The 12,498-nt window shown below is 35.6% G+C and overlaps 1 protein-coding gene across 3 annotated transcripts in view; it reads right to left on the reverse strand.

The window, feature by feature from the left end:
• The window catches only part of FAT3 (FAT atypical cadherin 3), a 563,581-nt gene that overhangs the window by 108,531 nt on the left and 442,552 nt on the right, over window positions 1–12,498 (reverse strand). For all 3 annotated transcript variants that reach the window (XM_029208386.1, XM_029208387.1, XM_029208385.1), the window contains exon 7: window positions 249–524. In XM_029208386.1, the coding sequence (XP_029064219.1) occupies window positions 249–524 (276 nt within the window). The remainder of the gene's footprint in view (window positions 1–248; window positions 525–12,498) is intronic.

The following is a 12,498-nucleotide window of genomic DNA, read 5'->3' on the forward strand; positions in this document are numbered from 1 at the left end:
TACTGAGCGGCCACTGTCTGTAGAGCTCATCTAATATTTCAGTTTGGCAAACATATGAAGTCACTATCTAACAATAGTAATTCCTCACTGAACTAAAAAGGCAAGAATGAATGCAACCCTGCTGCTGAAAAGACCAAATTTACTACTACTTACAAAATTCAAGGGCCCTGTACATCTGAAGGCTAAGGCATGTGCCTTGGATGGTCAGTGATTCTGCTAGGAGAGCATATTAAGCAGTTTGGTCCTACCATTATGTTGAGTATGTGCTTGTCCTGGGCTTCGTGGTCCAGCCTCTCAGCTGTGTAGAGCACGCCAGTGCTGGGGTCAATCCGGAACTTCCTCATGCTGACAGAATCTATGCTGCTGTGGACAGTATAGCTTAGCTTGTGCTTCTCATCTCTGTCTGTGGCTTCAATCTGCAATATCTCAGTATCTGGAAGCACATCCTCGGAAATTGTCACATCGTAATTTGGCTGAGAGAATTCTGGGCCATTATCATTATTATCCAGCACTTTGATAAATACCTATAGTTAAAAGGAGACAAGAGTGATGACTAATGCCAATTTACTCATTTCTAGTAAAAAAGGCTCCCTCCTTCTCTCCTCCCTCTATGTTCCTGGATCCCAGCTTCTAGCAAGTACTTTAATATGTAGGAAGATTCTTATGAAAGCACTCTGTAATTAGAGGTTGGCGATAAACCCATAGTTCACATTAGCAGGAACATAAACTATAAGGATCAATATTCTCACGATTAAGTGAACAGATGAGACAGCCTCTGGGGTGGGGGGTGATAATTCTAGGAGATTATTTGAGGCACAGTGTAAGAGATCACAAGGTGACCTTAGTTTGTTAAGTTCCTATTATCTTACATTCTTGTTATGTGCTTCTTATAGTAGACCTAATGTGGAGGCAGTGACAAGATAAGTAACAAAGAGGCAGAGGAAAGAGAGGTGTGAATACAGAGGTGGCTCTCCTTCAGATGGGAGGTGTCGAGCAAAGAACATGGTACTAATGATAGTTAAAATATGAAGTTCCCAAGTTGTTTCAAAATTTTTCAGGCAGATTTTATAAAAATAGTTTAACGAACCCTGAATATTCATCACTCAGCTTTGACAGTGATCAATTCATGGCTAACCTTGTTTCATCTTTATGCCCGTTCATCTCCACCTGCTCCCGCATATTATTTTGAAGCAAGTCCCAGACATCATATAATTTCAGTGTACATCTCTAAAAGATAGGGACTCAAAATAAACACACACATACACACAATACCACTACTGCACCTAAACAGAGAAAACAGGAATTCCTTAATGTCTTTAAATATTCAGTTGGTGTTCATACTTCTGTAATTGTTTTGTAATGAGTTATATATGTTTGTGTACATGTGCATATATATTTTCAGTTTCTTTTAACCAGGATATCAAATAAGGCACAGACATTGCATTTGATTGACATTTCCTTTAATTATCTTTTAATTTGTAGGTTCTCTCTCTATCTTCATCGATTTCCTTGCAATTTTTATGTTGTTATTGTTGGCAATCAAAAAATTGAGCCATTTCCTCTTTAGTTCCCACAGTCTGAATTTTGCTTATTGTATCCCCATGGTTTTGTTCTACATGTTCCTCTGTCCCGTGTATTTCTTATAACTTGGTAGTTTTATGTAGGAGACAATAAAATTCACATTCAATTTCCTTCTTTTTCTTTGACAAAAATCTTTCATGGGTGATATATTTCCATCTGGAGAAATATAATGTCTAGTTCTCTATCTTGTTCCATGATATTAGCAGCCATTGATGATACAGATAACATTAATTCATTAAAAATACAAAACAGTAGTGTTTTAATTCTATGATTTCTTCCTCACTTATTAGCTAGAATAGTTCTAAAAAGAAAGTTCTCTTCAATTATTTGGTTACTCTGAAGTACACTTCATGTTGAAAAGGAAGGAGAATTCTTTTCCTTGATCTTTTCAAAATAATGAGTTGGTTCTTCAGCTCCTCCCAAAGTGATCAATAAGGTATTTTTTTTCAAGCATCATTATGAGCTCATGAATTCAATCACATCTAATGTGTTTCTGTCTACTGCAGTTACTATATTTATTGATGCACAAATGGTCCTTCCTTGGCCATGGGGAGCCTCTTCAAGTTGGCTTCTGCAATGTTCTGACACAACCCAAGTAGTCTTTGATAGCTTCCTTGCTTTCCAATAATTGCTGCTGGTAATTTTTTCAGGGTCATCTTTTACATTTTTTCTGCCCCAGTCTTGAATTATCCATTTCTCCAAGAAGTGTTGGTTTCTTTTTAGTTAGAAGTGGCACTTAGAGACCACAGTCTGGTGCTAGGAATGCTTACTGCTGCTAGCTTTGCTATCTTTTCAGTGGACAGAGTCAGGAAAGTGTTTTGTTTTAAACAATTATTTCATGAGTTCATATTGATACTACCAATTCAAAATTAAGTTGTCAACAACCCTGTCTATCAGTGGCCTGGCACCAGCCCTGGGACCCCCCGAATCATGTGGCCAGCTGCACTGGGATCCAACCCCATCCACTGTGGGACAGCAGCCACTGCATGTGGCAGGGCCTGGCAGCCAATTGAGCTGAGAGCCTACCAGCACATCCACAGTAGTTGACTTTGCCACAACAAAAGACCCCATGCAGCCCACATAGGAGGCACCATTAGAATATATAGCCCTGGTGAAAAGAGGGTAGTGTGCAGCTGGGCTGCATAGGATGTCTCCTACACAAGGCTACTTCTCCAAGACCAGGAAACATAACTGAACTACCTAATACATAAAACAAACACAGAAAATAAGGTAAAATGAGGAGACAGAGTAATATGTCCTAAATGAAAGAACAAGACCAAACCCCAGAAGGAGAACTAAGCATAGGGGAGATGAGCAATCTACTCCCATAGAATTTAAGAGGATGATCATAAAGATGCTTAACGAGCTTGGGGAAAGAATGGATGAGCAGAGTCATAAGTTTTAACAAAGAGTTAGAAAATATGAAGAAAAACCAAACAGAGCTGAGGAACATGATAACTGAAGTAAAGAAATACTCTAGAAGAAGTCAACAGTAGATTAGATGATACAGAGTAAAGGATCAGTGAACTAGAAGACAGAGTAGTGGAAATCCCAAGCTAAACAGAAAACAACAAAAAAAAAGAATTACAGAAAATGAGAATAATTTAAGAGACCTCTAGGCCAACATCAAGCACACTAAAGGTCCCAGAAGGAGAATAGAGAGAGAAAGGGGCAGAGAGCATACTTGAAGATATACTAGCTGAAAATTTTCCTAACCTGGGAAAGGAAACAGATATCCAGGCCCAGGAAGTACAGAGAGTCCACGCCAAGACAAATAATAATAAAAATGTCAAAAATTAAAGATACTCATCCTTTTTTATCATTTTTATTTTTTATAATTTATTTTTAAAATATTTATTTATTTGGCTGCACGAGTCTTAGTTGCAGCATGCAGGATCTTTCATTGTGGTGCATGGGCTCCAGAGTGCTCGGGCTTAGTTGCCCTGTGGCATGTGGGATCTTAGATCCCTGACCAGGGATTCAACTCACATCCCCTGCATTGGAAGGCAGATTCTTAATCACTGGACCACCAGGGAAGTCCCAAGAGAGATCCTTAAAAGCAGCTAGAGAAAAGCAACTAGTTATAAACAAGGGAACTCCCATAAGACTCTCAGCTGACTTTTCAGCAGAATATTTGCAGACCAGAAGGAAATGGCATAATATATCCAAGTGCTGAAAGGGAAAAAAGCCTACATCCAAAAATAATCTATCTGGTAAGGATATCATTCAGAACTGAAGGAGAGATAAAGAGTTTTAAAGACAAGCAAAAGCTAAAGGAGTTCATCACCACTAAAGCAACCTTACAGGAAATATTAAAGGGATTTCTCTAAGTGGAAAAGAAAAGGCCACAAATAGAAATTTAAAAAATTATGATGGGAAAAATCTCACTGGTAAAGGCAAAATATAGTAAAGGTAGTGGACCAAGCACGTATAAAGCTAGTAGGAAGGTGAAAAGACAAAAACAGTAAAAACATCTTTATCTACAATAAGTAGATAAGGAATACACAGAATAAAAAGATGTAAAATATGTTGTCAAAAACATAAAATGTGGGGGGGAAAGGAGTAAAAATGTGGGGCTGTTAGAATGCATTTAAACTTAAGAAATCATCAACTTAAAATAGATACCCATACATATTAGATGTTATATATGAATCTCATGGTAACCACAAATCAAAAACCTTTAATAGACACAAAAAAAATAAAGAGAAAAGAATCCAAATGAACACTAAAGATAGTCATCAAATCACAAGGGAAGATTGCAAGAGAATAAAAGGAACAAAGGAGAACTACAAAAACAATCAGAAAACAATTAACAAAATGGCAATAAGTACATATCCATCAATAATTACTTTAATGGAAATGGACTAAATGTTCCAACAAAAGACATAGAGTGACTGAATGGATAAAAAAGAAAACAAGACCTACATATATGCTGCCTACAAGAGACTCGTTTCAGATCTAGAGACACGTGCAGACTGAAAGTGAGAGAATGGGAAAAGGTACTCCATGCAAATGGAAATCAAAAGAAAGCTGGAGTAGCAATACTTAGACAAAATAGACTTTAAAACAAAGACTGTAACAAGGGACAAAGAAGGGTATTACATAATGTTAAAGGGATCAATCCAACAAGAAGATATAACAATTGTAAATATATATTTACTCAACATAGGCACACATAAATACATATAGCAAATATTAACAACATAAAGGGAGAAAATAACAGTAATACAATAATTGTAGGGAACTTTAACACTCCACTTATGCCAATGGACAGATCATCTAGACAGAAAATCAATAAGGAAACATTGGCCTTAAATGACACATTAACCACATGGACTTAATTGATATATATATATATATACATATAATATATAGAACATTACATTCAAAAGCAGCAGAATACACATTCTTTTCAGACACACATGGAACATTCTCCAGCAGAGATCACGTGCTAGGCCACAAAACAAATCTCAACAACTTTAAGAATATTGAAATCATATCAAGCATCTTTTCCAACCACCACATTATGAGACTAGAAATCAACCACAAGAAAAAAACTGCAAAAAACACAGATGTAGAAGTTAAACAATATGCTACTAAACAACCAATGGGTCACTGAGGAAATCAAAGAAGAAATAAAACACATACCTGGAGACAAATGAAAATGGAAACACAATGACCCAAAATTTATGGGATGCAGCCAAAGCAATTCTAAGAGGGAAGCAAAACGATGTAAGCCTACCTCAGGAAACAAGAAAAACTTTCAGCCAGACTCATCAAAAAGAAAAGGGAGAGGGCCCAAATAGATAAAATTAAAAATGAAAGAGATGTTACAACTGATACCACAGAAATACAAAGGATCATAAGATATCACTATGACAAATTTTATGTCAATAAAATGGACAACCTAGAGGAAATAGGTAAATTCCTAGAAACTTATAATCTCCCAAGACTGTATCAGGAAGGTAGAAAATATGAACAGATCAATTACCAGTACTGAAACTGAATCAGTAATCAAAAAACTCCCAACAAACAAAAGTCTAGGACCAGATGGCATCACAGGTGAATTCTACAAAATGTTTCAAGAGTCAGTATCTATGCTTCTCAAAATATTCCAGAAAATTGAAGAGGAAGGAATGCTACTGAACTCATCCTACGAGGTCAGTGGAACCCTGATACCAAAACCAGACAAAGATACCTGCCAAAAAGAAAAATAGAGGCCAATATCACTGATGAACATAGATGCAAAAATCCTCAACAAAATATTAACAATACATTAAAAGGATCATACACCATAATCAAGTAGGATTTATCCCAGGGATGGAAGGATGGATGGTTCAGCATCCACAAATCAGTCAATGTGATACACCATATTAACAAATTGAAGAATAGAAATCATATGATAATCTCAGAAGATGCAGAAAAGGCTTCTGACAAAATTCAACATCCATTTATGATAAAAACTCTCAACATAGTGGGTATAGAGGGAACACACCTCAACATAATAAAGCCCACATATGACAAACCCACAGCCAACATCATACTTAATGGTGAAAAACTGAAAGCATTTCCTCTAAGAAAGGAACAAGACAAGGATGCCCACTCTCACCATTTTCATGCAATTGGAAATTCTTTTACGTATTAGAAATCTTAGTCACAGAAATCAGACAAGAAATTTAAAAATTCAAATTGGAAAAGAAGAAGTACAACTGTCACTGTTTGCAAATGACGTGATACTATATATAGAAAATGCTAACACCACCACCAAAAAACTATTGGAACTGATAAATAAATTCAGTAAAGTTGCAGGATACAAAATTAATATACAGAAATCTGCTGCATTTTTATACATTAATGATGAACTATCAGAAAGAGAAATTAAGAAAACAATCCAACTTACAATTGTATCAAAAAGAATAAAATACCTAGGAATAAATCTAACCAAGGAGGTAAAAGACCTGTACTCAAAACTATAAGACACTGACTGATGAAAGAAACTGACAATGACACAAACAGTTGGAAAGATATACCATCTTCTTAGATTGAAAGAATTAATATTGTTAAAATGACCATACTACCTAAGGCAATCTACAAATTCAATGCAATCCCTATCAAAAAAAATTGGCATTTTTCACAGAACTAGAACAAATAATTCTAAAATTTGTATGGAAATACAAAAGACCCCAATCTTGAGAAAGAAGAAAAAAACTGGAGGTATGACGCTACCTGAACTATCCTACCAGGCTACATTAATCAATGAAATATGGTACTGGCACCAAAACAGAGACATAGATCAATGGAACAGACCAGATAGCCCAGAAATAAACCTATGCTTATATGGTCCATTAATCTATGACAAAGGAGGCAAGAAGATACAATGGTGAAAAGCCAGCCTCTTTAGTAAATTGTGTTGGAAAACCTGGACAGTTATATGCAAAAGATCAAACTGAACTACTTTCTTACACCCTATGCAAAAATAACCCAAAATGGATTAAAGATTTAAATGTAAGAGCTGAAATCATAAAACTCTTAGAAGAAAACATAGGCATAACACTCTTTGATGTTGTGTTAGCAATATATTTTTTGAATATGTCTCTCCAGGCTACGGAAATAAAAGCCAACAAAGCCAAAAACAAACCAAATGGGACTACATCAAACTAAAAAACAGTTGCATAGTGAAGGAAACTATCAACAAAACAAAAAGGCAACCTGCTGAATGGGAGAAGATATTTGCAAATGATATATCTGATAAGGGGTTAATATACAAAATATACAAAGAACTCATACAACTCAACATCAAAAACCCAACCTGAATAAAAAATGGGCAGAGGACCTGAATAGACATTTATCCAGAGAAGACATACAGATGTCCAACAGACACATGAAAAGATGCTCAACATCACTAATCATCAGGGAAATGCAAATAAAAACCACAATGAGATAGCACTTCACACCTGTCAGTATGGTCAAAATGACCACAAATAACGAACGTTGATGAAGAGGCTGAGAAAAGGAAACCCTCATGCACTGTTAGTAGGAATGTAAATTGGTAGTGCTGCTATGGAAAACAGTATGGAGGTTCCTAAAAATTTTTAAATTGAACTATCACATGATCCAGAAATCCCACTTCTGGGTATTTCTCTGAAGAAAGAAAAGCACTAATTCAAAAAGACATATGTACCCTTATGTTCATGGCAGCATTATTTACTATAGCCAAGATATGGAAGCAACCTAAGTGTCCATCAATAGATGAATGGATAAAGAAGGTGGTGTGTGTGTGTGTGTATACATACACACAGAAACACACACACAAACAATGGAATATTACTCAGCAATAAAAAAGAATGAAACCTTGCCATTTGCGACAATATGGATGGACACAGAGAGTATCATGCTAAGTGAAAAAACTCAGAAAAGGACAAATACTCTATGATTTCATTTATATGTGGATACTAAAAAACAAAGCAAACATAACAAAACAGAAACAGACTCATAGATACAGAGAACAAATTGGTGGTTTCCAGAAGGGAGAGAAGTGGGGAAATAAGTGAAATAAGTTAAGGGGATTAAGAGGTACAACTTCCAGTCACAAAGTAAATAAGTCACAGGGATGTAATGTACAGCAAAGGGAATACAGTATAATTGATAATATTATAGTAACTTTTTATGGTGACAAATGGTAAGTAGACTTATCATGGTGATCATTTTGTAATGCATAAAAATATCGAGGCATTACGTTGCACACCTGAAACTAATACGATATTGTAAGTCAATTATACTTCAATAAAAAACAAAACAAAAGACAATATTAAGGTACCCATCAAGGTTTTTACTTAATCTCATTCTTTGTACCTATCTTCTTTCTCTCATGATGACATTTCTCATGCTCAATGACATCACCATAATTATTCACCTATCTGAATGTTCACATATCTGAAATACATGCCCAAGTCTCTGAATAACACCAACATTGTTATTATAATCACATTACAATTACGGTCATTCAAACTAATTTGATATTATTTTGTCTTTTTGTCCTTTGGATTTATCCCACTAGGCATATACAGTCAAATTAGTATATGTAAAGTCACTTAGAATAGCTCTTCCCTGTGCATACATGCTCCCAACTGGATACACATATATGTTCATCTGCTTCCATTTACTTGCAAATTTTAGACTTGCTTTTTTAACATTTAATTTTGTTTTCTATTATATGTAAAATTACCAATGTTAAATTTACAAAAAGTTATAGTCAAGCTTAGCTTCTGTATCTTTCTCTTTCATGTATTCCCTTCTTCTTCAGGTAACCTTTTTTTTTTTCAGTAACGTTACATTTTATCCATCTATTTTATTAATATTAACATACTGTATACACTCCCCTCAACAGGCTATTTCACTTAACATTATATCCCGGGTCCCCAACCCCTGGGCGGTGGACCGGTAGCAGTCCGTGGCCTGTTAGGAACCAGGGCTGCCCAGTGGGAGGTGAGCGGCAGGCAAGCAAGCGAAGCTTCATCTATTGCTCCCCATTGCTTCCCATCATTCACATTTCCACCTGAACCATTCCCCCTCCCCTCCTCGTGGAAAAAGTGTCTTCCATGAAACCACTCCCTGGTGCCAAAAAGGTTGGGGACTGCTGCATTATATCAATAGTTCTCAACTGAGGATGGCTTTGTTTCCTGGGGTCATTTCACAATGTCTAGATATCTTTGGTTGTCACAGCTCGGGGGAGGCATTTTCCTAGAACCTAGTGGATGGAAGGCAGGGGAGTTGCTAAACATCCTAAAATGCACAGGATAACCCCCTGCAACAAAGAGCTATCGACTCAAAAGGTCAATAATGTTGCTGCTTTATATCATGAAGACCATGCTACAGCAGTACAGAAATACTTCTCTCCATGGATAAATGTATCATAGTTAACTCAATCAGTCCTCTATTGACGTGCATTCCTAGTTTTGCTCTTCGAAAGACCATGCAATGAAGAGCCTTGTGCTTGTGTCTTTTCACATTTTTGCTAACATATATTTCTGTCCCTAGAATTGGGATCGCTGAATCAAAGGAGAAGTGCTTATATGGTTTTGTGAGATACTTCCCATATTCCCCTACCTATAAGTTTGATCACTTTGCCTTTCTATAGCAGTATTTAAGAATGACTGTCTTCCCACAGCCTTGCCAACAGAGCATGCTGTAAAACTTTTGGGTTTTTGGCCAAGCTGATAGATGAGAAATGTTATCTCAATGTATTTTAAATTTTCCTTTCTCTTGTTATGAGTGAGGTTGAGCATCTTTTCATATGTTGAAGAACCATTTGCATTTCTTTTTCTGTTAAAACTATATAAGTTCATTCTTCTACGGGTTAGATGGTACTTTTTTCCCTTTATTTTGGGAGCATGATGATACACATTGCAAATGTTTTCAATTTTGTCATTTATCTTTATTTTGTTTATGGTAATTTTTTTTTTTGCCATGCAAAAGATTTTATTTTTATTTTCATGTAGTTGAATGCATCAGTCTTTTCCCTTATTGTTTCTGGATGTTAAGTCATAGTTTAGAATATTTTCTACATTTCCAGATTTTGGTGATCACGCTTATTTTTTAAAAATGGAATTTAAATGCTTCTTTTTCTTACATTTACATCTCTAATCCACTTGGAATTTTTCCTAGTATATTATGTGAGGAATGGGTCCCATTTTATTTTATTCCACATGGCTCTCTACTTATTTCAATGCTACTTTTTAGCAGACCATCACTTCCTTACTGATTTGAGAGGTCACTTTTACTGTATGCTAACTCTACCTATGCACATAGTATATTTCTGACTTTTCTATTTTGTTCCATTGGTTTATCTGTCTTTTCATGCAACAACATCAAAATGTTTTAATTACAGGGGCTTTATAGTATTTTTTTCCTTCCAGTTTTCTTGAGACATAATTGACATAAAGCACTGTGTAAGTTTAAGGTGTACAGCATAATGATTTGACTTACATACATCATGAAGTGATTATCATAATGAGTTTAGTCAACATCTATCATCTCATATAGATACAAAATTAAAGAAATGAAAAAACATTTTTCTTTGTGATGAGAACTCTTAGGATTTACTCTCTTAACAAATTTCACATATAACGTACAGCAGTGTTAATTATATTTGTCATGTTGTACATTATATCCCTAGTACTTATTTATCTTATAACTGGAAGTTTGTACTTTTTTACTACCCTTCATCCAGTTCCCCCTCTCCCTCCCACCTGCCTTTGGTAACCATAAATCTGATCTCTTTTTCTATGAATTTGTTTATTTGTTTGCTTTTGCAGTATAATTGACCCACAATACTATGTTAGTTCCTGGTGCACAAATAGTGATTCCATATTTCCATTATATATATTTTAATTGTTTGGAAAAGCTAGGTCTTCTCTTTGTTCTCTTCAGGATTTTCATGGCTATTCTTGATTGTTGTTGCTGGTGTTTTTTTGTCTTTATTGAATTTGTTACAATATTGCTTATGTTCTATGTTTTGTATTTTTGACCATGAGGCATGTCGGATCGTAGATTCCCGACCAGGGATCAAACCCACACCCCCTGCATTGGAAGGTGAAGATTTAACCACTGGACCTCCAGGGAAGTCCCGATTGTTGTTCTTCTAAATTAACTTTATAATCAACTTCTATAGCACCTGACAAAATGATAGCATTTTAAACTGGGGTTATGTTAAAAGTACAGGATAATTAAGGAAGAACTAATTTCTTCATGATGGAGTCTTCCTATCCAAGAACATAGTTTGTCTTTTTTCATTTGTTCAAATCTACTATTTTGTTTTTCAGGAGTGTTTTAGTTTTCCTCAAATAGGTTTTGAACACTTTTAAAGTTTATATATGTGCTAACCTAAATGGGTTCTTTTTCATTACACTTTTTCACTGTTTTTTTTGGGGGGGGTGGGCTATATATGGAGGCCATTAATTTTTGTATGTTAAATTTATAACCTGTTACTTTACTAATTTTCCTATCATTTGAAGTAGTTTTTCCATTCCCTCCTTGGAGCTTTTCAGATATATAATTACACTACATGTAAATAGAGGTCAGTTAACCTTTTCCTTTATAATTCTTATAACACAAATTACTTTATCTTAGCTAATTGTATTGGCTAATACTTACAGCACAATGTTAAATAGTAGTGGAAACAGTGATATTCTTGTCTTATTCCTGACTAATAAGAAAGCCTTTAGTGGTTCTCCATTAAATAATATGCAAGCATCTGGCTGCATTCTAGACAATTATTTACTCTTAGAAATAAATTTAGTCAGACCATGGTTGTTCTTATAAATAACTGTACTATCCATCACTTTGGTGGAGATGTGCTTTTTTGAGTGAGAGGAAAAGGGCCGTGCTACGACTTCTGTGCCAGGACGACTTGCCGTGGGAGCGAGCTTGACGCGGGGACAAGCTTTGCTTGTAGTTTATGGTAGAAAAAGTTTAGAGAAGTGTGCCTATAGCATTTTGGGTATTGTTTTATCTCCACTGTATTTGGAAAGCCATACTAGATTCTTTGAATGCCAATTCTTTCCTTTAAAAAGTTCCAGTTAACTTAGTCAAGATGCTAAAATATTTGTGTTCACAGAAGCAGTCATATTAATGGGATAAAAGAGCCTTTCTGGCCAGCAAGCCTGCCCTGACCTTCCTGAGGTTTCAAAGTTGATGTGCTCTTGAAAAGCTTGCCTCTTTCTGCTTGCTTTGTCCTGAGCCTAATCTACAGTCTGAACTAGTGTTTCTCTGTAAAAGACTTCCCTTTCCTCATTTGCTTTTTATTTCCCACAGTTGGGGCCATTTGTGAGCTCCTGAACTACCGAACAAAGCAAAGTAACTCTCAAAGATGTTGTGTTCAAAATGGTAATTGAAATGCCTAAAGAAGTACAATGGATT

This window comes from Monodon monoceros, unplaced genomic scaffold (genome assembly GCF_005190385.1).
Source record: "Monodon monoceros isolate NGI ecotype Baffin Bay Population unplaced genomic scaffold, NGI_Narwhal_1 Super_Scaffold_7, whole genome shotgun sequence".
NCBI lineage: Eukaryota > Metazoa > Chordata > Mammalia > Artiodactyla > Monodontidae > Monodon > Monodon monoceros.